The sequence below is a fragment of the Lagopus muta genome, chromosome 26, assembly GCF_023343835.1.
Source record: "Lagopus muta isolate bLagMut1 chromosome 26, bLagMut1 primary, whole genome shotgun sequence".
Taxonomy (NCBI): Eukaryota; Metazoa; Chordata; class Aves; order Galliformes; family Phasianidae; genus Lagopus; species Lagopus muta.
This window is the reverse complement of record NC_064458.1, coordinates 2960214-2986940: the sequence shown is the minus strand read 5'-3', so window position 1 is coordinate 2986940 and position 26727 is coordinate 2960214. Positions and strand designations below refer to the sequence as shown.

Here is a 26727-nt window from a genome sequence, read left to right as displayed (position 1 = left end):
ATGATTCTATGATTACCAGCATGGGATCTTTCTCCCCACATCTATTGCATGCTCAGGGTGGTTCTGCCCTCCTTCCTTCCCCTCCCATCTCCCAGTGGGGCTCTGCCACCTCTACTCCTCACCAGCACGGCTCCCTCCCTCAGCTCCCATGCACGAGGCACTTGGACACGTATCTTTCTGAGTGACTCAACCCCTGCTGCAGACTCGCTTCAACTTCAGGCTCAGGAAGGCCACCCCCTCCACTGCCACCACTGGGGTTGACGAGTGTTCAGGGTGCAAATGCTAACGGGAAGCACAGTGAAAGCAGCGGTGCCACCGGGGCCACCTGATTTTCATAGTGCTGCCTACCCTGCCACCGCCTCTTACGTAATGACTGCATGACTCTGGCTTTCCTGAGACCTCAAAAAAAAAAAAAAAAGAAAAAAAATTGAAAAAAAAAAGATTAAAAAAAAAAGATCTTCACTGACCCACTGACACGTTTCTGAGGACAGGGCTGTCACCAGAAGCAAGCTCTGAGGCAGAAGAGGAGCTCATCACCCCTCACCCTGTACAGTGCTGTTGGATAGGAGCCAATGCAGGATGACCCTGTGTGACCTACAAGGTAAGTCCTGGCCAGGGGACCCAGGCACCAGGCAATCCCTTCCCTTCCCTTCCCTTCCCTTCCCTTCCCTTCCCTTCCCTTCCCTTCCCTTCCCTTCCCTTCCCTTCCCTTCCCTTCCCTTCCCTTCCCTTCCCTTCCCTTCCCTTCCCTTCCCTTCCCTTCCCTTCCCTTCCCTTCCCTTCCCTTCCCTTCCCTTCCCTTCCCTTCCCTTCCCTTCCCTTCCCTTCCCTTCCCTTCCCTTCCCTTCCCTTCCCTTCCCTTCCCTTCCCTTCCCTTCCCTTCCCTTCCCTTCATCCTTCTTTTTCTCTAAACTCCTTACATTCATTCCAACTCCCTGCAAACACGCCATCTATCTGTTCACATATGTGATATGTGCACACTCACCATCTTGCAGTGCCTCATACCTTTCTCCAAAATTTCTCTTCCTATCCTTAGTGAGGAACACTGGAGTGGTTATATTTGTAGATTTTATTGTATGGTTCTGCTGTGTTTGCCTTGTTGAGGTGCTCAGATATTTTTGTTGCCGCTTCTGGAGCTTGCATTTTCCTGGCTGTGAGAGTAAGAAGAATTTGCTTTCTACACTGGGCAGATTTTGTTGTTTCTAGAGCATCCCCTGGTGTGTGTATGGCAGCCAGCAGAGTAGTTGAGCTTGATCATAACATGGTGAACATAAAGTGCTGGATTTGCAGCTCCTAAGAAGGGGGTAGACATAATCTCTGCAGAGGAGCTGTAGTAGAGAGGTGACTTCCTTGGCCAAAAGGAGAACCCAGCTGTTTGTCTGTACAAAGCTTTGCTGGTCGAGATGATGAAGCCAATTGGCTTTGATGAAACTACTGACAACACAATCAGTTTTCTTAGAATCATAGAATTGTTGGAGTTGGAAGGGACCATTAACTCTGTCCAACTCCCCAGCAATGAACAGGGACAGCCACAGCTCCGAAGGGCTCAGAGCCCCATCCAGCCTGACCTTGAGTGTCGAGGACCCACCAGTTTTGTTCCAGCTGGTTTCTAAGTGCTTCAAACCTTTTTCTTCCATCTTCTTCCTCCTCATCCTGACCTTTCTTTGACACTTATGGCCAGCTTTTAAAAAATGTAGAGTCCCTAGCTGCAAACCTGTTCTGAAAATCTCATTCTTTATTTCAAAGTCTGGGTAATTGGCTTCCCTATGCTTTCTCTGTATGGGAAAGGTACTGATGTGTATGCCCTTCAGTACATCCCTGGTCATGTTAGAAGAACTGAGAGCCAAGATCAAAAATTCAAATGATCCAGATGTTGAAAACTGCTTAAAAAATTAATCATTAACACTATGTCAGACTTTCCTTCTACCATTGCTCAGCTTTTAACGTGGTTTCTTCACTTCACAAAGCTTCTGGCAACAAGCCTTCTCCTTTCTTGCTTTGAAAAAGCTTTTACATCTCATTTCAAAGATGGGGAAGGGTTGTTGTCATTTCCCCCTCTACCTCTCCAGATTTCCCCTTCAGAAACAAATTAGAATCAGGAAAAAGGGAAAAATATTCCAGATGAACTCCTGAAATTATATGCAGTCTGTTTTCAGGTGATGCATGTTTATTGTACCTGGAGGAAGGTGTTATAAAATTATTGTGTTATCTCTGAAGCTTGTGGCGAAGTAGTTTTGGTTTTGAATTTTAACGCTGACTTCTCATGACACTTGTATGCAAAGAAAGGGAATATTTAACCCCCAAAATGAAAGAGAATGAAAGAGAAACCCCCAAAAGAAAGGGAATATTTAACCCCCGTTTACTGCCCAGTATTCACTGTCCTTATTTTGCTGTGGGGAAAATTTAATGTTACAGTGAAGAAGATAAAACATATTATTAATAGAGCGGGATGAATGTCATAGTCATGAACTTACAGGGTTCACATATTCCACTTCAAGGGCCTTATTTGTTGTTAGAAGCACTTGAAAACAGTACATAAATCTCTACCAAGGGCTTTGGTTTTGTACTGATAGACCACAGCACAGCCTACAAGCACAAAACCAAAGGCTGTGCCATAAAGCCTCCTTTCTTAATGGGTGAGATGGCAGATATAAAATGCAAGTTAATAAGGCAGTATTTGTTGTAAAACCAAGTGACACCACATAGGCCAGAGATGTTTATCTATCTGGATGTTGCAAATCTGCCAAACCTCATTCTGCTGTTCATAATCTCTTGGTTATTAATATAAGCAACATAAAGTGTAGTTCTACCGAGGGAGTCATTACTGCTAGCAGACAAAAGGTAATGGTAAATGAATGGCAAAGGTACACTGAAGATCTGTTTCTGAAGAGTGTTGGTAAAATTATTTGAAAAGTTCTGTCATTAGATAAATAAATAGTGGGATAAATAAATTGACAGTGGGATAAGCACCATTTTCTCTCACCTTCCATGACTTTCAGTGGCCCTGACGTATCCTTACTTATCTGAAAAACAACAGGACGTAATTTTTCCTTAAAAGCCAAATTTGAAAACAATTTCCTTGGATTTCTCACTCCTTTAAATTTCTCTCATTGTTTCCTCTGGTTTCTGGGTCTCTCCTCCACCTTCCGGCTCGGTTATCACGTAGTGTTGGCTTGACGTGTGCTTTTGCTTTGCTGCCATGTCGGTGTGGCTGCGATGGTTGGAGGTGAAGCATCCCCATCACTGGTGCTTGGATTGAAGTGTCTCCCACTACTGGTGCTTGGGAAGGTGAGGACTGGTCCAGTGCAGTTGGGGATCTCAAAGGACTGCTGGCGAGAGCAAAGGTGGTGGTGAGTACAGCAATCTGTGTCCAGTTGTGTGTAGTAATAGTGCAAAGAATAACTCAAGGCGTGGAAAAATGATGTTTTTCTACTGCTGATTTCTGTAAAAAAGCGTTATAACCTGGGTACTGATTTCTGCTGCTCTGGGTGGAATCTGGAATAGGTCACACGGCATTTGTGGAGGTGCTCTTCAGTATAGCTTCAGACGGAACTCAACAGCAGCAATTCATTTTAAACCAGAAATATTATTTCTAGGACTGGAACAGGTGAATTTACGTAACCATTTCGCTTCAGTTACCCAGGAGTATGTATTTTGAATCTGATAAAGCACTGATAAGCAGCAAGTTGCTTTGGGAACGGAGAAACTCAATGAGTTGGGACCGAAATAAGGAGTTTCGTCTTGAGAAGCAGTGGCTTTCTCACCAGTTCTGTGTGTGATAGAAACTCAGGCAGATGCATGACTCTGCCTCGCAGCATCTTCAAAAGTTTCATTTATTTCCTGTGATAGCAGAGTGAAAGGGAAACCTCTGACAGAAAATCTTGATATTAACAGTTAATGAATGAGAGATGTGATCACATTCTGCAGTGGGTGCCCTTTGCACACACTTCAGAGAGCACAGGGGGCCCGGCAGCCTTCAAGGCAAACGAGTAGTGATGGCTTCCTTCCTCTAAAAAGCAAAAGGAAAGTCTCTAGAGAGCATCATCAGATCCTGCGATGGAACCACTGCAGAAGAACAAAACGATGGGGGTCTTCCTGCCAGAAAGCAATGGGGATGGCACAGTGCGCAGAAATACCTGCTCCTCGCCGTGCTCTGCTCCTGATCGGATACTTACTTTGTGAGAATGGTTTCTATTTCTCATTCTGAAACAGAAGGGTAAGCACTGAGATGAGTTTTATTTAGGAGTGTTTTAAAGGGGATGCTGCAATTGGTCCTCCATCCTGGAGGTGCTTGTGGTAGAGATGGAGCAGGAAAAGACAGGGAGAGCTTGGCTGTGGTTTGTTCACTTATAGCAAAGCTGTTTCTTAGGGCTGGGGTCTTGATGAGTGCACTGCTGGGTTAGCAGAACCCTGGGGGGCTTTCTGTCTGCTGTGTGCCTCTGTCTGCATGGCTCAGCAGCAGTTTTCTAACTGGAATTTCAGGAATATTTTGTAACTGCTGATGTGAGTGCACAAGGAACAGGAGAATGGGCGATCAAGCAGGTCCTGAAGGCTTTCCTGTCCAAAAGAAAGCCTTTAGCGATGGGCTTTTTGAAACAGATGAGTGAAAAGATAAAGAGTCAGAGTATCAGCTGTAGAAGGTGTTCTGTTCTGATGGCTGTTTGCTAGCGAATGGATTTTGAAACTTAGGGGCAGCACATTGCTTTTAATAGGGCTTGTTTTGATTTCCTTCCTTAAGTATTGTCATTAACTGTGACAGTGGTGTCTTTGCAGTGTCTGCAGGATGGGGGATTTTGTCATTCGCAAATGGTTGTGCACAGTCTTTCAAAAGAGGTTTTCACATGTCCTTGGTACTGACTTTGGGTGGTAATATCTAGGAAAGATGAGAAAGGCGCTGAATTGTTTCCTGGTGGTTCTCGACTTCTCATTTCCAAGACTGAAAGCCACAGATTTGCAAAAATTAATGGCAGGTTTACTTAAGGCAGCATTTCTGCCTTGTCTCACGAGAAGCTCGCAGCCTATGCTTTGCTTTAAAAACACACTCAGGCCTCATTGATTTCACAGCAATGATATTCTTTGCCATGGAGAGGAAGGGACTTACCTGTTGGTCTCATCCGCCTCTCATTTCTTCCTTTTGATGAGGCACCACCGTATCATCTGGGGTGAATTTCAGATAATGATGAGCTTATCTTCATGAATTGATCTTTACTTTTAAAGAAACTGTTGTGACAGCATTTTTTTTTTTTTGTCAGGTTCTGTATGAACCCAATGGAATTTTCCATCCCTGGGTAGGCAGAGCAAGGCAGAACTGTGCATGCACTGTGATCAGACGTCCACCTCCAACCAACGGTGGAACAAGATTTCTCCTACATCACACTAAGAGAAACACAGCTCCACCTTCTTGGTAGCACAAGAACAAAAGCTGCCACCTAATATATACACACACAAAAATTAACAACTTCATATCTGTCATCTATGCTCTTGCATGGCATAATCTTATGTCCTTTTGTTCTACAAGCAATGTCACTGATCTGATATAGCAGGAGGTCTGGTCCTGCAAATTTGTGCATTGGTCTTGAACGTGCTGCCAGGAAACAGCTTGCATTGGAAAGCGTGGCCTGGCCATGCTAATTGATCTAATTGATCTTGTTGGAGTGAGTTAGCTTGGGGGAACTCCTGCGCAGTATTACTGCATCCAAATGAAACAGCTCAGAGGTCACTGTGCTGCGCTGCACTGTGCAGTGCAGAAATGGTGAGAGAAAAGGGCACAATTCAGCTATTCTGACTTTAGGTGTTCCTGGGGCAGGGTCTACCCAGTAGGGCTGGAACTGAAGGAATAAGACAAGTGAAAAATGTTTATAAAAAACCCAAGTGTATCCAGCATAATCTGCCAAAAATCCAATGCTTCCCACCCATATCATAAAATAATGCTGAGGAAGTAAATAGATTCTTTTTTTTTTTTTTTTAAAGTGATTTCTCCCCAGAGAAAAAGAATATTTTTATGCACTGTCCTACCTTGAGTCACAGTGTACAGGGGGAGGTGCCTGGAAGCAGAGGAGATCTGGATGGAGCAAACCACATGAAGATTCTTTATCCATCAGCAGCACACACTGAGGGTTCTGCAGACCAAGAACTGCAAAACTGTAGCTTGCAAAGAATCATCAGCAACTTTGAGGTTTTAAGAGATTTTCAAAGCATTTCCAGTCTTACAGTCCACTGTCAACAAACGGTAAAATTTTGAGGTTGGTTTGCAATACCTGAGTTGCTTTGAGGCGAGTTGCCGTGGGCAGTGCAGCCTGCACAGTGCTTTGATCACAAATATGGAGGAATTGAAGGAGGTTTGTACAGCTTACAGTTGTAAGAACCTGCAGTTCTGCTGGTGAGGCTGGGGAGGTTCACGTTGTTTCAAATGTCTTGCACCCCAAGACTGAAAACTGCAATTCAACCCTAACAAAAACCCTGTTGTGATTAAGCCCCTAAGGCAACGATTTAATCTAGAATCTTAGTGCATTCAAAAAGCTGAATCTATTTTTCAGCCCCCTGAAAGTCAAGTCTTTCTGTACAGATTCAGAGGGCATGGACAGGTTTTAAAGGAAATCCTCACAGGGTCTTGCAGTCTGGTTTTCAAACAAGAACCCAGTGGGAATGCAAATCTGTGGTGGAAACCAGCCTTTAGAAAACCTGGTCCAAAAAGTGAACATGCTCAACTTTAAAGCTCTGTCTGAAAAGGCATCGCAACACATTGACAGACATAGAGGCATCGCAGCACATTGGCAGCCTTACAGCAACATTTGGCAATGTGAGTCAACAATCCTTTGCGTGTTTTCAAAATAGATGTGCAGCAAATACGTGACTTTGGCAGATTCTCGTAGTTTCTGAGTCAGTTTTGTTTTGAATGTAAGTTTAACACATTGCCAGCGAGATTTATTCTTCCACTGGTATGAACCACAGAAGCAGTTTTCCTGGAGCTCAGTAATGTAGGTCCATAGGTTTTCTCCCTGTCTTTTTTCCCTTCTTTCTGCTGTAGGGTCATGCCATCTCCCATTGAAATACAAAAAGAGATTAATGCATATTGCTCAGCAGCAGCTGCTAACCGCTGCCTTAGCATGGATGTGAAATAGCCAAGAACGTGATTAGAATAATAGCCCTTCGCCTTAAATAGGCCAGTAGGTTTAGAGAGCACTGTGAGATATTACCAAACCACAGACCGAGCAGCAGAGAGGACACAAGCATGTTTACTGAGGTGCTTAACAGTGCTTGTACCGCATGATGTTCCTGCGAGAAGTTTGCAAAGGTTTCTGCTGTAAATCATACCGTGCTCGCTGGGGCTTGCTGCTACTATCTCATTTTATCAGGGCAAATTCTGAATAACTCCTGCGGGTTAGATACTGAAGTATTGAGGAGATTGAGATTAGTAGCTGAGATCTGATTTAGTTTAAGCTGGTGTGATTGAGGAGTGTAAAATTGGGTAAATCATCGAATGGCTGAGGATGGAAGGGACTTTAAAGATCATGGAGCTTCAACCTCCTGCCTCATTTCCATCAGCATAAAGCAAGGGTTGCTTGGCTCAACCTTTGTGCTGATTTAAACTCTTTCGATCTTAAATTCTGCTGCCAGTTTGACTATGGTGAAGTCAGACACCAGTGATATCTCCTTGGATTGTCTCATACGTAGATGGGTGCTGCACTGAGTACAGAAAGGAAGCTGGAAATGAAAGTATGATCCAGAAATTGACACTGGAGTGAAATGGAATAATGGGATAATGGAATAATAGATTTTTTTTTTTTTTTTTAAAGTAGTTGGAAGCTTTCTTCCCTTTGTTCCCCCTAGCATCTAATCTAAATCTTTTGGTTTAAAACCATTTCCCCTTGTCCATGTAAAAAGTCCGTCTCCTTCCTGAGAGCTTCTTTTAAGTACTGAAAGGCCACGCTGAAGTCTCCTGGAGCCTTCTCTTAATCAGTCTGTACAGCCCCAACCCTCAGCTTGTCCCCATAGCAGAGGGATTCCAACCTTCTGAGCATCACTGTGACTTCCCTGGATCCACACCAACAGCTGCACATCTTTCTTGTGCTGTGGGTTAAAAAATCTTGCCTTCTTGTGTTCTTGATTAAAAAATGGTCCTCCTGGCTCTGTTTTAAAACAAGATCCAGCTCAAAAGTAGAACTAGTGTTTGTAGATATGAATTTGTGATGTAAGTAGGGGTGAAATGAGTGGATGTGAAGATTTAAGAAAAAGCCTTTAACATATAGAAGGAGAGGTGATATGAAAAGTGGTAACACTTCGATTTGTACATTACAGATTAGTGAACTGTAAAGAACAAAACATAGACATTCACTTTATTAAAATGTTTGCATTTTAGGCGATCCGATTCATTCTCTGTTCTGATTCACGACAAATATGTGATCCACTGCAGTGTTCAGTTTTACAGCTTCTATCACCCACTCACTGGAAATGTGGGGGCCGTGGGCAGTCTGATCTGCTGCTGATAAGGTGGTTGGCAAAACTGCCCACAGCAGAGGTGTTGAAAGTAGATAATCTTCAAGATCCCTTCCAACCCAAGCCATTCCATGATTCAATGATTTATGTCGTACTTGAATTCACCTAATATTTCATTACCCAAGAACAATTAGATGGAGTCAGCTCAAAGATCTGCCTGGTGCAATCTTTTGTACTATCTTTATTTGGTTCCCCTTTTGCTTTTGATGGTCACACTATCCCAAGGTAACAAGACTACGAATTTTAATGTTGCGTTGCACGAAGATGTGCTTCCTTCTCTTTCTTTGTAATCCACTGCTCAGTAACTCCAGTGCGTGTCCTTTATTCTTGAGAAATAATGAGTTAGCCTTTCCGTATACAGAAATAAATCTATGCCTGTTCCAGTTGCCTTTTACTGGCACTATTCTAATTTTATTGCATCCTTGGGAAGAAGAATAATATAACTTGAGTACCCCAAATTATGATCAAACACAAAAAAAACCCAAAAAACAACACAACAGATTCACCATTGTTTGATGAGGCAGTGTGTTTTATTTAAAGAGAAGTGTGTATCACCTCGTACATCTGCAGTGAAGCAGTTCCTGTCAGATATATACATTTGCTGGAGGGCTCTGTACAACCTGTTGGAAAGTATAGTTCATCAGAGGCTACTTGGGGTGGAGATAAGAGAAGAAGAGGTTGTTTGCTGGAAGGAAGAACTCAGGCTTTTTGTTACTTTTTTTGTTCTGTCTCATGCGTATCTCTTTTGGGTCCCTTTTATTTCATGTTCTTCCCAGCTATGTTGACCGGAGTCTGTTGGTTACCACAATCTTGAAACTTCTTATAGGACGTCCTCATGACAGGCACTGGGAGCAAGAGGTGGACAAGGAGAAGACAAACTACTTTGCCCGATGCAGCTGATGAATTTACACAGTGAAAAAGCCACCTGTTCGTCTTTGACTCATTCAACAAAGAAGTCACGTCAAATACTAACTTGAAAAATTCCTGGTAAGTGATTAAGCCCTACAACAATAGCATATTTCTGCCTTTTGACGCTGCCAGTAACCACAGGCACACTCACTTTGATGCTCTGAGCTCAGGAGTCAATTTAAACAAGAGCCAGAGGAATTACCCCAAACATATTCATGCGAAAGGAGATTCTTTGTTTTGGTCTTTAGTTACCCTGGGAATCTTCACATACAGTTTGAGATCTCAAAGAGTTACAGCTAAACTAAAACAATTTAATTACAAAATCACACTGGGACAGCGTACTTTCCTGGAACTTGCCCTGATTTAAACCAGCAAAGAGCTCTGGTCCTGCTGAACAAAGTCAGACATAAATGTGGATTTGTCTGTAGATGCATATTTGTCCGTTTTGCAGTTCTGCATTGTGCAGAAAGCAGAGTAGACAACAACACTGGAGGTCTTTATATCCATAAAAATAAGCAGCAGATATTTTGCATAGAGGGTGACAGAGGGACCACATGCAGGCGCTTACTTCTAGACATCCCCACCTGATCAGCACAGCCCATTTGATCTCCTGGAGGACCCACATGATACAGGAAGCTTGCAGTTTAGAGGGAGATGTGTGGTGATAACTCCTTGTGATTGTCCTACCAAAATCACAAACGTCATCAAATCCAGCTTTATAAAGTAAGACCAGTGGTTTTTAGGAGAATCCAGGACTGAGTAGATGCGTTTGAGTTGTAATCCTATTTCATCTGCTAAGGTATGTAACTAAAGTAAATCAGTTCCCTTTGCCTTCTTTATCTGAGAAACAGAGGCAATGAGACTTATCTCCTAAGCAAGGCTGTTTCAGATCAGTGGGAGATAAACAGTATGTGAAAGCAACTTTTGTTATCCTGATTTAAGTCAGGCAAAGTACTTGTGATTGTGCACAGGGTTGGCAGAATGTCTCCTCTTTAACTCTTCTCAGTCAACTTTTGGGTACTCTGTAGAGACATCCAAGGTCAGGGGACGAGATCTGATGGAGCATTGGGTGTCTGTATTCACTGCAGGGAGTGGAACCACATGGCCTTACAGGTTCCCTTCCAACTCAAATGGTTCTGTGACTCTTTGATTCTATGATGGTCTTTGAGGCAATGTTGAGATTCGAAGACTTAGATGCATCAACTGTGTTCCTGGTGTGATTGCAGGAAAAAAAGCACATGGCTATCTTAATTTGTTCTTTTTTTTCCCCTTCATATTGTTTATTAATGTAACGATTAACAGCAGCTTCAGTGGTAACAGCTTTATGTCTCAATTGTGGCAGAACTGAGCTGCGTCAACAACCATGGACAACTTCATGGCACCGCTGAGCGCCATCGGCGACCTCACACTTCAGCACAGCAAAGCAAAGTTCCTGCACAGCAGAGTGAGCGGACCCTCCCGGCGCAAACGGGAGTTCATGCCAGATGAGAAGAAGGACAACATGTACTGGGAGAAGAGACGCAAGAACAACGAGGCGGCCAAACGCTCGCGGGAGAAGAGGCGACTCAATGACTTCGCCATGGAGAGCCAGCTGGCCGCGCTCAGCGAGGAAAATGCCATCCTCAGGACGGAGCTGCTGGCCCTCAAACTGCGCTTTGGGCTCATCAGCCCCGATGCCAGCACCCAGCAGGGCCGCTCCCTGCAGGACTTCCTAGGGATTTATTTCCGAGGGCACAAAGGGCTCTCGCCGTTCCCTGAAGCGGAGCCCTTTGCTGGGGGTTCCTGCCTCTTCACAAAGAGCTTTGTGCCAAAGGTGCTGGAGCCGGCCGACTTTTCATGCAAAACCTTTAACCCATCTAGAAACTTCCTTGGCTGTGACTCAAAGCCAGTTTCTATGGACACACCTGGCCTTCACCAACCAAAGAGGCTCGATTCAGCCTTCAGACCCACAGTTTGCTCTCCTTTCCTCAATTACCACTGCCCAGACAAACATGTGTTCCATTTGCCTTTCCCAGGCAGTGCCTGCTTCTCATCCCCTTGTCCTGGTCTGACAGAGATGAGCAAGGAAAGCACCACGACTGTCTCAGATGAAGATGATGAGCAGCAAGTGCCCAAAACTTCTCCTCCACCCCCATGTAGCTTGCCCTCCCCTTCGGAAGATCACACAAAGGGCCGAAGCTCTTCAGCTCTGCCTCACAAACTCCGGATTAAGACCAAAGCCCTCGGAGGACAGTGACCATGGATCCCTCTGTGGGAGCAGAGACAACGTCTCTGGGAGCAGACATGATATATTCCAATCACATGAAGTGTTTGGAAGGAGGGGTGGGAGGGAAATGTCTTTAAAGAAGGAAGTAATTTTTTCTCTTTGGCATAAATGCTGAGGGAAGTTATAGGGCTGGGCTGCATCACTACAGCACAACTGCAGTTGGCCATGATGTCAGTCTTGCTGCGATGGACCTGCCAGACCCCATGGCTGCTGGTAAGCTTCAGTTTCACCTGGTTGCTCTACTTGCCAACCAAACAAAAACTTCATAGCATCACAGAATGGGTTGGAGGGGACCTTAAAGATCATCTCGTTCCAAGACCCAGCTGTGGGCTGGGTGCCCCCCACCAGATCAGGCTGCTCAGAATCCCATCCAACCTTGAAGTGTGAAGGGATGAGGGGCAGGAAGAGGCAAAGAGGTGGTGCCCACACCATGGAACACAATAGTGGCTCCACACCACTGCTACAGCTGCTGGGTGTGACCACCATTTTAATTCCCTTTGCTTTGTCATCACCTCCATCTTCACAAACGGGGATGAAAATCTAATTGTTTAACACTGGAAATTGTGGATGGAAAGAGTTTCACACCCTCCAGCTGTCTGGAGCAAGAAAAAGGAATAGCAATAAGAAGGCAGCAGATTCACACTGGCATGAACTGAGAGCAGAACCTGGTCCATTTCATCCTCACTTTGTCGTAATTTATCTTCAGAGGGAATGAACTCTTTTCTCTTTGACTGGAGACAGCGTGGTCCATAAGATACATTAATTTCCACTTATTTTCGTAACAGCTATTTTGGAGGACTATTATTATTTTTTGTTTCAATGAAAAGTGAAACATATCTTCATCCCACTTCTTTCCGTGTAAATAAGGCGTTTTCAGAAATAATACTTCCGTATTTGAAAATTGCTTTTATAAAACATTCTATTAACTTTAGATGAATTTTCCAATCCATTTTCTTATTTTGAAATTAATTACTTATAAAATAAAACCGCTATGTGGCACACTGTTCTCACTGAAACATCTGTGGGATGAGGACAATTGTCAAGCATTTTTCTAGAAAGCATTTTATAGATAATGAATAAATGCACCAATGAGAAGAGTGTAAAAGGAAGAACATTGATACGTGAAATGGGGTGTAAAAATCCCTCAAAACTGAGGGCCCTTATTGCTGGGAGCAGCTGGGAATGTTCAGCTTGGAAAAGAGGGGATTCAGCTGAGGGTGATGTGATCAATGTTTATAAATGCCTGCGTCATAGAATCATGGAATCACTAAGGTTGGAAAAGACCTCTCAGATCCCCAAGCCCAACCCCAGCCCATCCCACCGTGCCCTCTGACCATGTTCCTCAGTGCCACATCTCCACAGTTCTCAAACACCTCCAGGGTCGGTGACCCCACCACTTCCCTGACAGTCAGTGCCAATGCATCACCACTCCTTCTGAGAATGTTTTTCCTAATATCCAACCTGAACCTCTCCTGGTGCAACTTAAAGCCATTACCTCTCATCCTATCACTGCAAGGAAGGTGCAAAGAAAGCAGCCAATCTCTTTTCACTTGGAACACAGAGTTCCTTTCTGAACATCATGAAGCACTTCTGTGCAGGTTCCAAAGCAATGGGTTGCCCAGGGAGGCTGTTGGGTCTCCTTTGGACACAACCTGGACACAATCCTGGGCACTTTGCTCTGGGTGTCCCTGTTGGAGCAGGGGATGGATTAGATGGAGCCAGAAGTCTCTGTCAACCCCAACCATCTGTGATCTTGTAATGTTAAACACACGCAGTGGGATCTGGATTGCAGAGGCGTATCAGCACATTGTGCCTAATAAAAATCTGTTTCCAGAAGTGGTGTAAAGTGTATTGGCCAGACATTTGGGGAGCTGCCCCCTCTGGGAACAACTACCAGGACAGATATCCCCAGAGGAAAGTCCTGCACAGAAGGAGCACAGGTAGCTGTGATGAAGGGCAAGAATGAACCAGGTTGCGGGGCACATACCTTTACAATACCCCAACCCTTTTCCTTCTGTCCTTAGCTGCATGCTCACAGCAGAGCCCACAGCTCTCCACTCAGAGTCCTGTAACTGATGCACAGCTGATCTGCTGTTGGCAGGGCTGGCTCAGCAGCAGCCCAGTGTGCTCTTTGTGCTCTGGTCAGTGTGAGGAACTCAGGTCTTCTCACCTTCAGCCGCTGAGGTCAGAGCCCCGAGGTCGGCTGCGCAGCAGTGGACACAGTGCTACTGTGCCTTCTGGCATGGAGGGAAACCAGAGCGCTGCAAATGCTCTTCAGGTGCGAAACTTGACACAGTGATACTTGCAGATTAAAAGAAACCACAAGTGTGTTGATTTCCTGTACTATCCCCCCATCCTCTCTTCCCCTGAGAACAGCCCACAGCAAGAAAGTGGCTTCGGCATTACTTGGCTAGAGGAATCATCTCCCCCTGCTCCTGCATGGCTCCAAGCACTCCACACCCATCTCCTCTCAACCACTTCCTACTGTTGCTTGCAGCCCCTTCTCCACTTTGGGATTTGCTTCTTCTCCCCTCTGGGGCTGCAGGAGGAGAGAACATCCCCACTCCCTCCATTTCCCATTTGCTGCCTTGTTCCGCTGGTACCCAAAGAGATCCAGTCCTCTCCATCGTTTATCCCATCCCCAAAGCACATTTGACAATGCTCTCAAAGAATAGCCATTATTGTACTAATTGTTTCAGATAATGAAAACTGCAGGGCTTGCCTGGAATGGAACTGGTCTATTCTGCTTCTACTCCAACATAGAAATTAAATCATTAACCAGCCTTCGATACAAGGTAATTTCATGTCGTTTTCAAGCTGGATAAACACAGAGATGAGATTTACAAAAGAAAGCAGCACTGTATGTGCCTGAAGAGGAGGCAAGGGAAATATTTCAGGTTTTCTGGACTTTGGGTGCATAGGAAGGAGGCAGAGCACCCATCCACTGCCTCCGGCTCCATGCACCAGGGTTCAACTGGTTCAGCTCCACAACAGCAAATTTGGAGCTGACTCAAACTCTCTAAATTACAAAGGTTCGGAAATCAGAGCTGGAGATCGCAGAGAGGCTTTATGGCTAAAACTGGGTGTGGGTCCCAATTTTAAAATCGGGTTTGGGCAGCAAAGGAAAAGAAATAGTAAGTTTCTGCAGGGTCTGTTACAAGTATTGTTCACCTGCCATAAGAGATCACAGCCCCACAAACTTGCCATACCTCTTCAAAAATCTATTCTGGCTTTTTTGGGGGGAGGCATAGGTGCTGTCATCATGCATTTCAGGCAACATTTTTCACACCTTTGCAGTGGTAGATGGAGCGATGATTACAGAGCCTTCCCTTAAGAGTATGAGTTAATGATGACCTTTAGCTTAGGACAAAAAACTGAATCATTACTGAGGTAGGAAAAGTTAGCAATGACTTCTGGAAACAAACCCAGCATTCAGAATTCATCACTGTCTGGCACATTGTGTAGTTCTGAGTGTGCCTGTATGGGCAACACCTTTTTGAAAATATATTTTTAATTTAATCTTGGTCGTATTTGTGTTATTATAAAAGAATCAGAAAGGAAAATTTGATAACATACAAAACTATCAGCGTTAGCCATCTGCAGAAGGAGCTGCTCCCTGCTCTTCATCGTGACCCCTGCCATGGGCAGCTCAGACTCAAATGCCAACTCCATCTCCCACCCCCATTCCCAACCCCGACCCCGATCCCAACCCCAACTCCACCCAAGAGTATTCTTCTGACTTAATTCCATGTCAGTACCAGGGAGTCATTTATAAATAAGAGAACAAGTCCTTATATGGGAAAGAAAAAAACGGAGGTGTTGCTGGCTGGCATTTCCACCATCCGTAATGCCAGGTCATGTTGGCAGTATTGGTGGCAGTTGCTTCAGTTGCAGCTGATTTGCAATCCTCAGGATTGCAGAGGGCTCAGTGCCTTTGTAACTGCTGGTCAGGGGCAGCTCAAAGCTTGGGGGCTGTCTGCAGGGTGAGGATGCTTGAGAATGGTGGTGTTTGGATCCCATATCGCTCCAGTGCCTTCCTAGGGATGCTCTCACAATTGTGGTGAGTTTCTGGTTCTGGACACTGGGTTTAGAGCTGGGTTTTATTGTTTCCTGTTCAAAGGGATTGTGTGGCAATAGATTTCAGTGACCACAGTGCTTCTGTTCCTTATTTCTCACTGGTCTTATCAGCCACATAAAATCTGCTTCTGAAGTGAGCTGTGGGCTGTCCTCTGAGCTGCCTGGATTGCATCTCTATTTTTTTTTCCTGCTGAAGAGCCTACCCCAGGTAAGAGTTGTCCTTATGCTCATATCTAGCTGTTCTCACCAACAGCAGAGCTGACTCTGAAGGCAGGTCAGAAATAAGGCAGTGCTGGGATTTAGCTCCGTTTTGATGCAAAACGCTTGAGGAGCCGTTGTGCAACTTCCCAGTGCCAACAAATGTCTTTGTTTGTGCGCAGTTGTGCTCAGATGAAGTGATAATTAAAGAGGCATCCTGTGTGTGCAGGGAATCTGTGTTTACTCTGCTCCCTCCCAGCTCCTATCTTTCTCTTATCAGCACCGCAGTCTTTCAAATGCGTGATCAAATACGCAGGAAAAGAAGAAAAAAGAGAAAAAGAAAGTACAACCCATACATTGCCCCGTGAATACAGTGTAATATACGCAACAGAAGAAGTGTGAACACACTAAGCTATTCATCTTTAGGCTGCCTTTCTGATACCAGTTCTTCTGAAGACCACAACCTTTCATTTCTCGCACATAGCTTTACTCATACCTGATAAGTGTGCTAAAACATCAGAGGGGACTGGGGAGGTTTGACAACTCCGCAACCTCAAAGAAACAAACTACTCAAACAGCAACACTCTAGGATGAATAAAGCTTGACTGACTCTATTTTTATTTATTTTAGTCTTAGCAGTTCTGCTGTGGAAGGGCTGGGTGTGGATAAATGAGCAACTAGCACAAACCTGTGCCCGAATTCAAGCTTCATCCCAAATCCTCCTGATTTGTGTCCCAGGACTGCATTTCCCAGCACCACTGCTTTCCTCCAGCTCTGCTGCCCATAGCCACAGCAGTTCTGTTTTCTCTATTCCTGCTTCATTCTACCAAAAAAGCTTTGCTCAGTGATAACTGCATCTATTAGCTTGGGCTAAAGTGTGAGCAAACTCCCACAGAACCCCTTGAAATGCCTTTTATTTTTTATTTTTTTTTTTTTTGAGGGTAAAATCCCCCAAATCTCCCCCAGTGCTCACATCTGTGTTAAGCTAAACCTGGAAGCTGTCCACATCTTGTTCACACCATCGCCACATCTGGCACACATCTGGAAAGGTTACTGCTGTGCAGGGGTCAACCTGCAAGAGCTGCTTTGGTCCTACAGCTCTCAGCTTTTTGGATGTCTGGCCATAAAGTTTTGCTGCTGTGCTGCCTTTTGCACCCATAGTGAGAGGGGGGTGCTACCCAGGCAGAGAGGGAGCCCTGTAAAGTTTAACACTTGCATTTGGTTTTCACATCTACAAACCCAAAATGTTTGGTGGTGACTCACAAAGCATGGAAGTGGTTACACTGGCTGCTGGGAGTCACTCCTATGGAAGGGATCAGAAGATACCATTGAGGTGGAAAAGCTCTTATTGATCCCATTCTATTTCCTACACCAAACAGTGCTGATGCAGCAAACTAGATGTGGTTTCTTGGTCACCCTGAGCTGGATTTGGAGGGAAAATGTTAATGCTTTTTCCTTTTAAGGAGTATGAAATGCAGATACGCTAAGTTGTAAGGTTTAAGTCATTTAGGTCTGTAGTAACCTTATTTATTCAGCTCTTAAGGAAGTGAGGAATAGGGAGCATTATTGCTAGGGCAGCTCCAGGGTCCCATGGGTGGAGGCAATGCTGGAAGTGTGGGCTGTCCCAGTCCCCTTCGCCCCTGCCCTCCCTTGGGAAGTTCTGGTGGGTCCCAGAGCTCCCTCTGTGCCTCAGCAAAGCACCGCACAGCTCAGCCCGCTGAGCACACTCTGACCTCCAAACACCAGGCAGCGCAGATGAAGGATGAAGATATGATTTGGGGGATGTTAGAGCCAGCTGCAGCACGAGCACCAGTGAGCCTGAGATGCTTTGGGCTATGTGAGGACACCTCATCACCTCCAGTATTTGGGAAAATCCTTCCCGGGCACGGGGCAGCCCTGTGTGTGACTCACAGGGAGGTTTTGCTGCTGGGGAATGTTCCCACCACCAAAGCATTGCAATGCATCAGCAAGCAATGGCCAGGGCTTTGCTGGGGCAGAGGGAACACAGAGTGAAAGGGAATAGAGCGCAAAGGCCGTGTGTAAAGGTTAATACTTGCTCTGGGCAGAGATGAGCAAATATCTGTGCTCTTAAATAGCAGTTGCTGACAAGGTTGTCTGGCAGCTGTTTGGTTTGTTTTTCTTTCTAAAAGACCAATAATTTCCCTTTTTTTTCCACTTTACTCATTCACACAGTTAAAACAGGGAGTCTGATGAACATCCTTTTGAGATCTTGGGTTGTCACCACCTTCCCAGTGCGGTAGCATTAGTTCACACCTCCCACGCTCAGTGCCTTTCTTTAATACAGTAGAAAAACCTGGGCACTGCATCAGAAGGAAGATTAAGGCAGAAAAATACTTTCCGCTAATTTACCACAACATTTTGACTAACCTCAAAATCTTACCATTGTACCTTACCATCTCACCTCTCTGAGATGCATGGTTGGGGGGGCTTCACGCTCTGCTGAAGGTGTGTGGGGATCTGTGGGGCTCATTCACTGCATATTCACTCTAGGTCACTAAATGGGTGACCAAGGGCTGCTGGCACCATCGAGATAATATGCTATGCACGTGCCATGGTTGCCCAAGGAGGTGGATGCCCACATCCCTGGATGCATTCAAGGCCAGACTCTGGCTCTGAGCAGCCTGGTTTGGTGCTTGGTGACCCTGCCTGTGGCAGGGGTGCTGAAAGTAGATGATCATTATGGACCTTTTCAACCCAGGCCATTCTATGATTCACTCTGAGGGTTGTGCTCAATGTCAGAGTCAGAATTAGAGTGCTGTTCCTCTTTTAAGCCTTTAGCAAAAAAATGTTACAGGAAGAAAGTCAAGAATTTGGCATTTAACTGATGCTGGGGTGCTCTGTGTTTCTCTTTTCAGCTCACAGGGGACAAATCTGCAGCGCACACATGGGAGTGGAGTTTGCAGCTGCACAGGGCTAACAATGCACACACACTGCCTGAGGGTTCAGCCCCATCCTGAAGCCCATCCCTGCTGGGGCAGGAGTGCTGCTATCAGCTCAGAGGAGCTGCTCACTCCTCCCAGGCACCTGGCATCTGTGGCCTGGGTTTCTAGTGAGATAAGAACTTGTTTTCTCCGGAAAGTTTCAGGGGAAATGAAGTAGTTAGTTTGAGTCAACACGAGAGCCAAATATTCTTTGCTTGTCAGAAAGCCGTGGGAAAGTGCCCTGCAAGATCCTGTGTCCCCAGTGTGTGCCTGCAGCATCCCTGAGCCATCCTCAGTGTCCCTGCAGCATCTCTCCTGCATCCTTGCAGCATTCCTCCTGCAGCATCCCACACCCCTCCCACAGCTCGATGCAGACCAAGCAGCCCCAAAGAGCCACGGGGTAACAATGAGATCAGACTGGGTTTGTCCCATGGCCTGGGGCAATAGGAAACTACCACCAGCTTAAAAACTGGCACCAAATCCTGTGTCAGCTTCCAAAGACCTGGGGAGTTTCATGCAATCTAGTTAAATTTAGCATGATTTCTCTCAGGTGCTGCTTAGGGAAGGATTGGTGCTGAACTTGTTAGTATTTGTAATCTTTTCTGTGGCTTCTGATCCTCACTGCAGCATTTGTGTCCACAGCTGGGGACAAAGTCACGAGGAAAGGAGCAGCCCCTTAGGCACAGTGGGGGAGCAGGGAGAAGGGGGGCTGCTCCTGGCTCCCAGCTTGTGGTGATGGAGTGGGAGCTGCAGCTGTGACTTGGAACCCTCAGCCCTATAAAACCAAGCAGGGGGACAAATTTCACCCAAAGAGTGAGTAAGGGTGGGAGCTAGCATTTCTTCTCTGTGTCTTCCCATTCCCCTCTGCCCCCAACAGTCCAATTGCAAGCCATGTGGTCCAGGTAGGAAAAATCACTGGGGTGGTTTAGGAGGGAGGCACTGTGGGTTTTGGCTTTGGTTTCTGCCCTATTGGGCAGCTCTGAGCACGAGTGCATTTGGGTGGGTTGGTTGGTTCGTTTAATTTTGTATTATATAAGTGCTAATGGCTTTTCATGGCCCCAAGTGACAGCAAAGGCTGCAACTGTGTGTGAGGGAAACAGGTGGCTTCTGCTTGGTGCCAAGGCTGTGGCTGCAGAGCTCTTGTGCAAATCACAGCATGGAGCTCTGATAGCAGAGGAACCCGATCTGATGTGGGACCCCAATGGGCAGCGTGAGGTGCACGGTTGCAACATGGGGATGGCAGACAGTGAGCAGGGATGGGAGAATAAGGGGTTCAGGGCAGGATTTGATGCCTTCCCATGGGGCTGCTGCTTGTGCTGTGGTGTGTGTGCTAAGCAGCACCTGCAGCTGAGTCTGTGCATTTACCCTAACAGCCCTCAGCTGGGACCATGTGGGGCTGGAAGGTGACTGTAATCAGGTGGTACAAAATTATTTATTATTGCTTGGTCTGTAGCTGTGATAAAACTGCACCAATGTTTCTTGCTGGCTTTGGGGTGTCATTTCAGAAGTATTTCTGGTGGACGATGTGTGGCCCTACCTCATAGTACTCATCACGGCGGATCCAACATGACTGGAAGTTGCAGAGTGAGGCGAGGATGGATCCTCCTGTCCACGCTGCATGTCGCCGCAGCTCTGAGCCCCCCACCTTCATAGTAGTGCTGAATGGCAGGTGACCCAGGAGCTCATTGCACAGCCTCTTCTGTAGCCCTTTGAAGAGCGAGGAGCCCCCACACAGGACAATATTGGCACACATGGTGGGTGTGATTTCCTCTGGGAGCTGCGCAACGCTCTTCTGCACTGTCTCCTAGATCATAAAATCATAAAGGTTGGAAAAGACCTCTAAAATCCAACCACCCACCTATCACTAATACTGCCCACTAAACCATGACCCTAAATGCTACATCTACCCTTTTCTTAAACACCTCAATGGAAGGTGACCCCACCACCCTTCTGGGCTGACAGTACCAATGTTGGAGTGTTCCTTTTGAGAAGTTCTTCCTAATATCCAACCTGGATGCTCACAAAGGAATCTCCCCAGCTGGACGGAGGGTTGAAGAGCACCTCTGGGCACTGGAAGCGCTCCTTGCTGAGGGTAAGCATCATCCCATTGGGCAGGGAAATATCCATGGTGTGGGAGCTGGGTGGGAGGAGACACTCGCTTTGGAAGTCATCAGCAATGTAGCAGCATGCATGCTTGATGCCCTCCACCATGTGGATCATCCCCTTGCTGAGCACTTGCCCCATGTCCTCCAGAAGAGTTGAAAGATACCATGTAAGGCACCGTCCTGCCACGTCTGTCTGACTGGAGTTGCATGCCATGCTCCTGCCCTCCAGCACCGGCACGACACGGGTGGCCTCGTGGCCCATATCCAGCACCAGAGCACTGATCTTGCCATATGCATAAGCAGAGAGGACCGACTGAGGGGCAACAAAGAGACCCGGAGTGCCCAGCACCTCGAAAGCCACCTCTGCCATGTTCTCCCGGCTGCTGGTGGGGCTGAACAGTGGCTCTGTGAGGAGCAGCGCGTGGTCCTCAGGGTTCACCCGGAGCTCATGTTCAAGGAGGTACTTCCATAGGCTTTCAGCTGCCTCCCAGTTAATGATGAAGCCATTGTGCATCACCTCTGTGGTTTTAGTGTCAGGGTACAGCAATGCCTCCTCTCCAATAACCACCCTAGCCCTGGCTTCTTCTGAGCTCATACAGTGGCCCACCAGGGTGCTGACCTCAGCGCTGGGGGAATGGTATCCAGAAAACCCTGCTCTGCAGCTCCTTGTGCCCATATCAATCACAATTGGACCCATGCTCGGGCCCTCGCTGCTGGAGCAGTTGACAGTACTGGAGGAGAAGCTGCTGACGGAGCCTAGCTCCAGCTCATCTGGGTGGCACTGATGGAGTATAAAGATTGAGGAATAGTTCTCTGTCTGTAGAGAGTCCCCATCTTGGGAAGGCCCCATCCCACCTTCCTGTGGCCTCTCCATCTCAGAACATTGCCTAGGAAACAGAGCTGGGCAGTAAATTCCCCTGAGTGGGCTTGGGCAGAATCTGCCAAACTGTGACATGCTGGAGGGTACTGTGACATCATCCAGGCTGAGCTGTGGCAGCAGGGGAGAATGCCATGCATGGCATCTAAAGGTACTGGCTACTTTCTGGCAGGAGTGTGGGGACAAAATGAGGATGATGCCCATCGCCAGCTCACACCAGTATGTGTGTTTTGGGGAGGGGTTGTGGTCTGCTCTAGAGCTTGCTCTGCTGTTTCTTTAGTGCTGCTTGGCCAGAAACCAGTGTCTGGGGGCATCCCTCGTGGTACAGTGTGACCAGAGCAGCAGCTTTGTGGTTACACACGCAGAAGGAAAACAGCTCCATGAGTCTTTGTGCTTATACATACCCAAGGAAAGCAGCCCTGTGCTTCCTGCTGGGCTCAGCACTCACAGAAGGCCCACAGTGGAGCTGCACTGTGGGCATGAAAGCTGATGAAAAGATGCATTGCATCAATGCTCCTCCTCATGCTGCTGTATTGAGCAAACTGCAGTGTGAGAAAGCTGCAATGTGAGAATGGTTTCTTCATTTTCTTTCTCTTGCTGCCCCCTAAAGCTAGTGGGTTTTGCTGGATAGGAACAGGTGGGCCTTGCAAAGCAAAGAGGAACCAGATCCAGCAGTGGCTTGGAGGGAAGTGTGAGTTTGTTTCTTGAGGGAAGGTTGGAGCAACGCCATTCAGTGCTGGTGGTGCCGGTGTTTCTCATTTTGTCTGCACCAAGCTCATGGAATCTCATGGAGCAGGGTGGGGGAAAAGGATGATGAGGGACAATTAGCAGCAAAGCAATGAAGGGGATGAGCAAGAAAGATAAAGCCAACCTAGAGTCAGGTGCTGCCTGTGTGCAGGGCAGGTGGTCTGGATATGGCAGTGGCTGGGGTGGCTTGGGGAAACTGAGTTCTTGTCTCCATTGAGGACCAAGAAGGATGGGAACATTGCATGAGTAGTGCTGGGGATGGGAGTTTAGAGAGGAGCCTGGGTGATACCCAAATGACTTTCTGGTGACTGTTTCCATAGCCAGCAGAGAATTTTTGTAAATGAGGGCACAAGTGAAGAAGAGTTGCTGAGAAAAGCAAGGAGACGCAGATGAATCTTGTCATTGTAGTTCCTTGTCTGCAGTGTTCAGCATCAAATGTTTAAAGAGCTGAAAAGGAGGCTGATGCACTGTCTATTATGGAGCAGCAGTTACCAGGGCAGTGTTGGTGAGGTCTGGATGGAACATAATAGAGAAAGAGAGAATGTGGATCTTCCATGGAGTTAGGATGAACGTGAGGACAGAAATGCAGAGGAATGGCATTTGCACAATGCAGGAATGGGACAGTAGGGGGCAAAGATGTTGCTGGGAGGAAAGGAGCTGAGGCTGGCCTAGGGCATGACCCTGCTGCTCAGCTGGGGCCCTGCAGACTAATCCCCACCACAGGGAACGGGTGGTGCCCCATTCCAGGAACTGTGCAGTGCCTGAGGCCAGGTCATGGCCAGGGCTGGGCTGCCTGTGTCACTATGAGCTGCTGTGGGCTCTAGTTGTGAACCACAGCTCCATAGCAAACGTAGGCACAGGTCCAAGCAAAACAGGGAGCGCATTGTGACATCATGCAAGGATGCTCAGCAGTGCCATGGTGTGTGCAGGTCACTTCTTCTTAGGAAGCAGGCCCACAGAGGGTATCAGCCATCCCCATGGCATGCTCAAGCTGCTGCTGCTCTCTTAGCTTCCTTTCTGCAGCTCTTCAGTAAGGTATCTGGACTGGTATCAAATGCCCTTGGCTGCCTTGGTGCTCCTTAAGTGTATTTCAGCTTTGTTAACTGCAGCATGGCTTTTAGGGGCTGGGTGGAGGAGACTGGCAGGACTGGGTTTGGATGCTCTGCCCATGGTGGCAAAAGTTAGTAAGGTTGGATGTATGATGCATGCCCTGGTTTTCCAGGGAGCACTGGTGGCTGAGCCAGGGAGAGGGGAATGCTTGACATGTCCAGCAGTGGCTCCTTCTGCAGAGGACATGTCTGCAGCAACACCTCAGGAAATGGAGTAGCATGGTATTGCTGGGATGGTTTCTTGGCTCTCTGGAGTGCCCTCAAATAGGTCAGAGAGTGTTAAGTGCTGCTATGCTGCATCTAAACTAAGGTTTTTCTGAATTACATCAGTGTTTGTAACTTGCTGTGGTACAGGAAAGTTTGTCCCAGTGCTCTCAGGTCTGTACTGGACCCAGGGTGCTGCCAGGAGCTCCATGGGGACAATGCAAGGTTTTGTCCCAGTGGCTGCATGGGGCAGCAGTGCCAGCACAGGGGCTGCTGATGTGTTCTCTAAGACAAGTGCCAGCCGCTCCTGGTCTCGGCAAAGCCCTGGGAGAGGAGCAGGAGGTGGCAGAGCTCACAGCACTGCAGCAGCTCTGCTCTGTGGGCACAGCATTTAAAAAAAGAAAACTCAGCACCTCTAGGAAATGGCTCTACAAAACAGCAGTGTGGTGCGTGCTGGCTGCCACATCTCCGCACCCTGCGCTGTCCCACTGTTTGCATCCCTTGCACCTCCTTGGGTAGAGGGAGGGGGATGCTCAGGCACGGCAGGGACATGGGATGTGGGGAAGATGTGGGATAGAGCCTTCAAAGCTGGAGCTGGAAAGTCCTTTGCTCACAGCTTTGCTATCGCGGCTGCTGTCACATGTGGGTGGCACAGAAACCTGCAAAGTCTTTCACAAGCTGCTGCAGAAAGCTTTTAAGCTGGTGATGCTGACATAATCCTGGGTGCTTGAAAACCTTTGTTTGATCAAGCAAAAAGGTTTCTATTCCTCAGGCTCTGCTGTGCAGTGAGGAACCTGACCTGGGAGGTAAACCGGTCCAACCTGCCCTGAGGAGGTTTGCTTTGAAAGTAAAAAGGCAGTTTGCATGGAAACCTTGCCTGCAGTGGAAGGATTAATGACTAATCGTGGTTTCATTAACTCTAGTGCTTTCACTTTCAGCACAGAGTCTAATGATAGCATTGAATAATTACCTAGAGATCAGCACCACCTCCCTCTGTGCTCTGCAGCAAGCTGTGGTGCTCTGAGCTCATGGGCACTGCTGTGGTTGGAAGGGCAGGAAAAGTCCCAGTGTCCATAAAGGTGACATCAGGCCCTATACTATGGGATGTTTAATCAGAGATCTTGATGGGACAGATGCATTTTCTGGTTTGGGATGAAACTGTGTTGTTGGCAATTTCCCATAGTATGAAAATAATTGTGGTAAGAATGCAAAGATTTACCCCAAGACAAGAGAAAATGCTAAACATAATTTATTAAAGAAACATTTTTCTAGTATTTGTAAACATTTTTCTTTCCTTCATGAACGGATGACAGGACTGTGAAGACAATACTTCACCTGTTCTGTCAATGGATTTTTGTGCCCAGATGTGGGAAGAACACACCGTACATGCCCTGCTGAACCTGGTACAGATCTGACTTTCTTCTTAGGCAAAAGACAATCTGGTGGAAAAGGAATAACGTTAATGGGGAGAAAAAAAAAAAAAGCAAAAAAAAAAAAAAAAGCTTGCAAAAAGGCAAATTTCACTAAACAGACCCAAACCACCCTGCCATAAGATGTCCTCTGTCTGACAGATGGAGGGACTTGGTGAAGGAGCCATTTGCCAAGGCTGCACAGGCAGAAGCCCACACAGTCCCTAGTTTTAAATCTGAGCTGTTTCTTCTCAATCCTGCTGTCTAATTTTTACTCCTGAACCTCCAAGGGTAGGAATCCATGTTCTCTGCAGACTGAGCAAAACAAACACAGCTGCTGATGAAACTGTACTATTAAGAGAGTGTCTCCTATTTAATAAGTATCAGTGAGCAAAAAGGGTCTTCTCTGCAGTTTCCTAAGGGATGCAGCTGGAATGCAATCCAACAGTGCTGGTACAGGCTGTGTTAAGAGCATTGAGAACGAAATTCTGGATCTGATTACCTATAGGTAATTTTTTCTATATTCCTTTATCAGCAACTTGATTATTCTGAACAGGATTGAGGTTGAAGAGGGGTTTTGTAGGAGATTCTCTATTCAACCTGCTTGCACCTCTTTTTTTTTTTTTTTCCTGCAAAATACTCTGGATCTCACTTGTGATCTACTGCCTCCTTCCCTAGAGATCAGTTTAGCAAGCTATAAATATCCTTCCCCATGCTCATGTGCACAAATTTGAGAAACCAGACAGTAACTGGAGTAGGATTTGGCATGGGGTTTGCTGTAGCTGTGTGTGTTGGGGCTGTGCTCCCACCGTGCTTCCTGTGGCTGTCTGACAGTCCCTCCTGCAGCAGCTCAGATCACTGGACTCTCTTATAGCCAGAAGAGAGGTATGAGAGCAAAAGGGCAACTTACCAGGAAGCATAACAACAGGAGGAGAATGAACCCAAGCAAGGCAAAAACGCAGATGAGGATTATTGCCCAGAACTGAAGCTCTGCAGAGGCAAAATAGGAGCACATCAGTTTTGTTTTGTTTTGTTTGGACGTGTAGCTGTTTTACCTTGGACAGAAAGAGATCTTGCCCCAAGGCAGTTCAGAAGTGCTGTACAACCAGGTGAGGTAAAATCACTAGAAGGCTGCATCTAGCCCCTCCTTGGCCACAGAACAAACACGCCTTTGTGGTGTTGAGAATGGCAAGGATGTACAAAAACCCAGATCAAATGGAATGAGGGTCTAAGGAGGTACAACTTCAAATGCAACTCAGGGAGCACTGGAGCCCTCAGATGGTTTCAGGGGTGTACAGAGAGACAAAATTTGTCTCCTGGACCCCTCCAGGGTGAAAACAGGGCTCAGTGCCAGCAAAACTAACTGTAATTAGCTGTTGATGGTGAAA

General features: G+C 46.6%; 2 protein-coding genes across 6 annotated transcripts; one reads left to right on the top strand and one right to left on the bottom strand.

Moving 5' to 3' along the window:
* Positions 1-455: 455 nt before the first annotated feature.
* On the top strand, positions 456-13384 carry NFILZ (NFIL3 like basic leucine zipper). Of its 5 annotated transcripts, none has more exons than XM_048927934.1 (3): positions 456-601; positions 9323-9483; positions 10748-13384. In XM_048927934.1, exon 3 carries the CDS (start codon positions 10769-10771, stop codon positions 11639-11641), a length of 873 nt encoding a protein of 290 aa, XP_048783891.1. In that variant the 5' UTR covers positions 456-601; positions 9323-9483; positions 10748-10768; the 3' UTR covers positions 11642-13384. The 5 variants fall into 5 exon arrangements, with proteins under 5 accessions (XP_048783891.1, XP_048783890.1, XP_048783888.1 ...); XM_048927933.1 differs by lacking the exon at positions 456-601 and adding an exon at positions 3964-4178; XM_048927931.1 differs by lacking the exon at positions 456-601 and adding an exon at positions 3964-4216.
* A 7005-nt stretch (positions 13385-20389) lies between these two features.
* Positions 20390-26592, bottom strand: ACTL9 (actin like 9). Its single transcript, XM_048927939.1, has 3 exons — positions 26250-26592; positions 20899-25369; positions 20390-20692 (listed from the first exon to the last, which is right to left on the bottom strand). The coding sequence occupies exons 2-3, from the start codon at positions 22072-22074 to the stop codon at positions 20390-20392; spliced, it is 1479 nt and encodes a 492-aa protein (XP_048783896.1). The 5' UTR covers positions 22075-25369; positions 26250-26592.
* Between the last annotated feature and the right edge of the window lie 135 nt (positions 26593-26727).

Coding starts and splice junctions, on each gene's coding strand:
- NFILZ (XM_048927934.1), top strand. CDS start 10,769: ATGGACAACTTCATGGCACCGCTGAGCGCCATCGGCGACCTCACACTT.
- ACTL9 (XM_048927939.1), bottom strand. CDS start 22,074: ATGGGCATCATCCTCATTTTGTCCCCACACTCCTGCCAGAAAGTAGCC. Junction 20,693..20,898: donor ATTCCTTTGTGAGCATCCAG/GTTGGATATTAG, acceptor TTTATGATCTAG/GAGACAGTGCAGAAGAGCGT.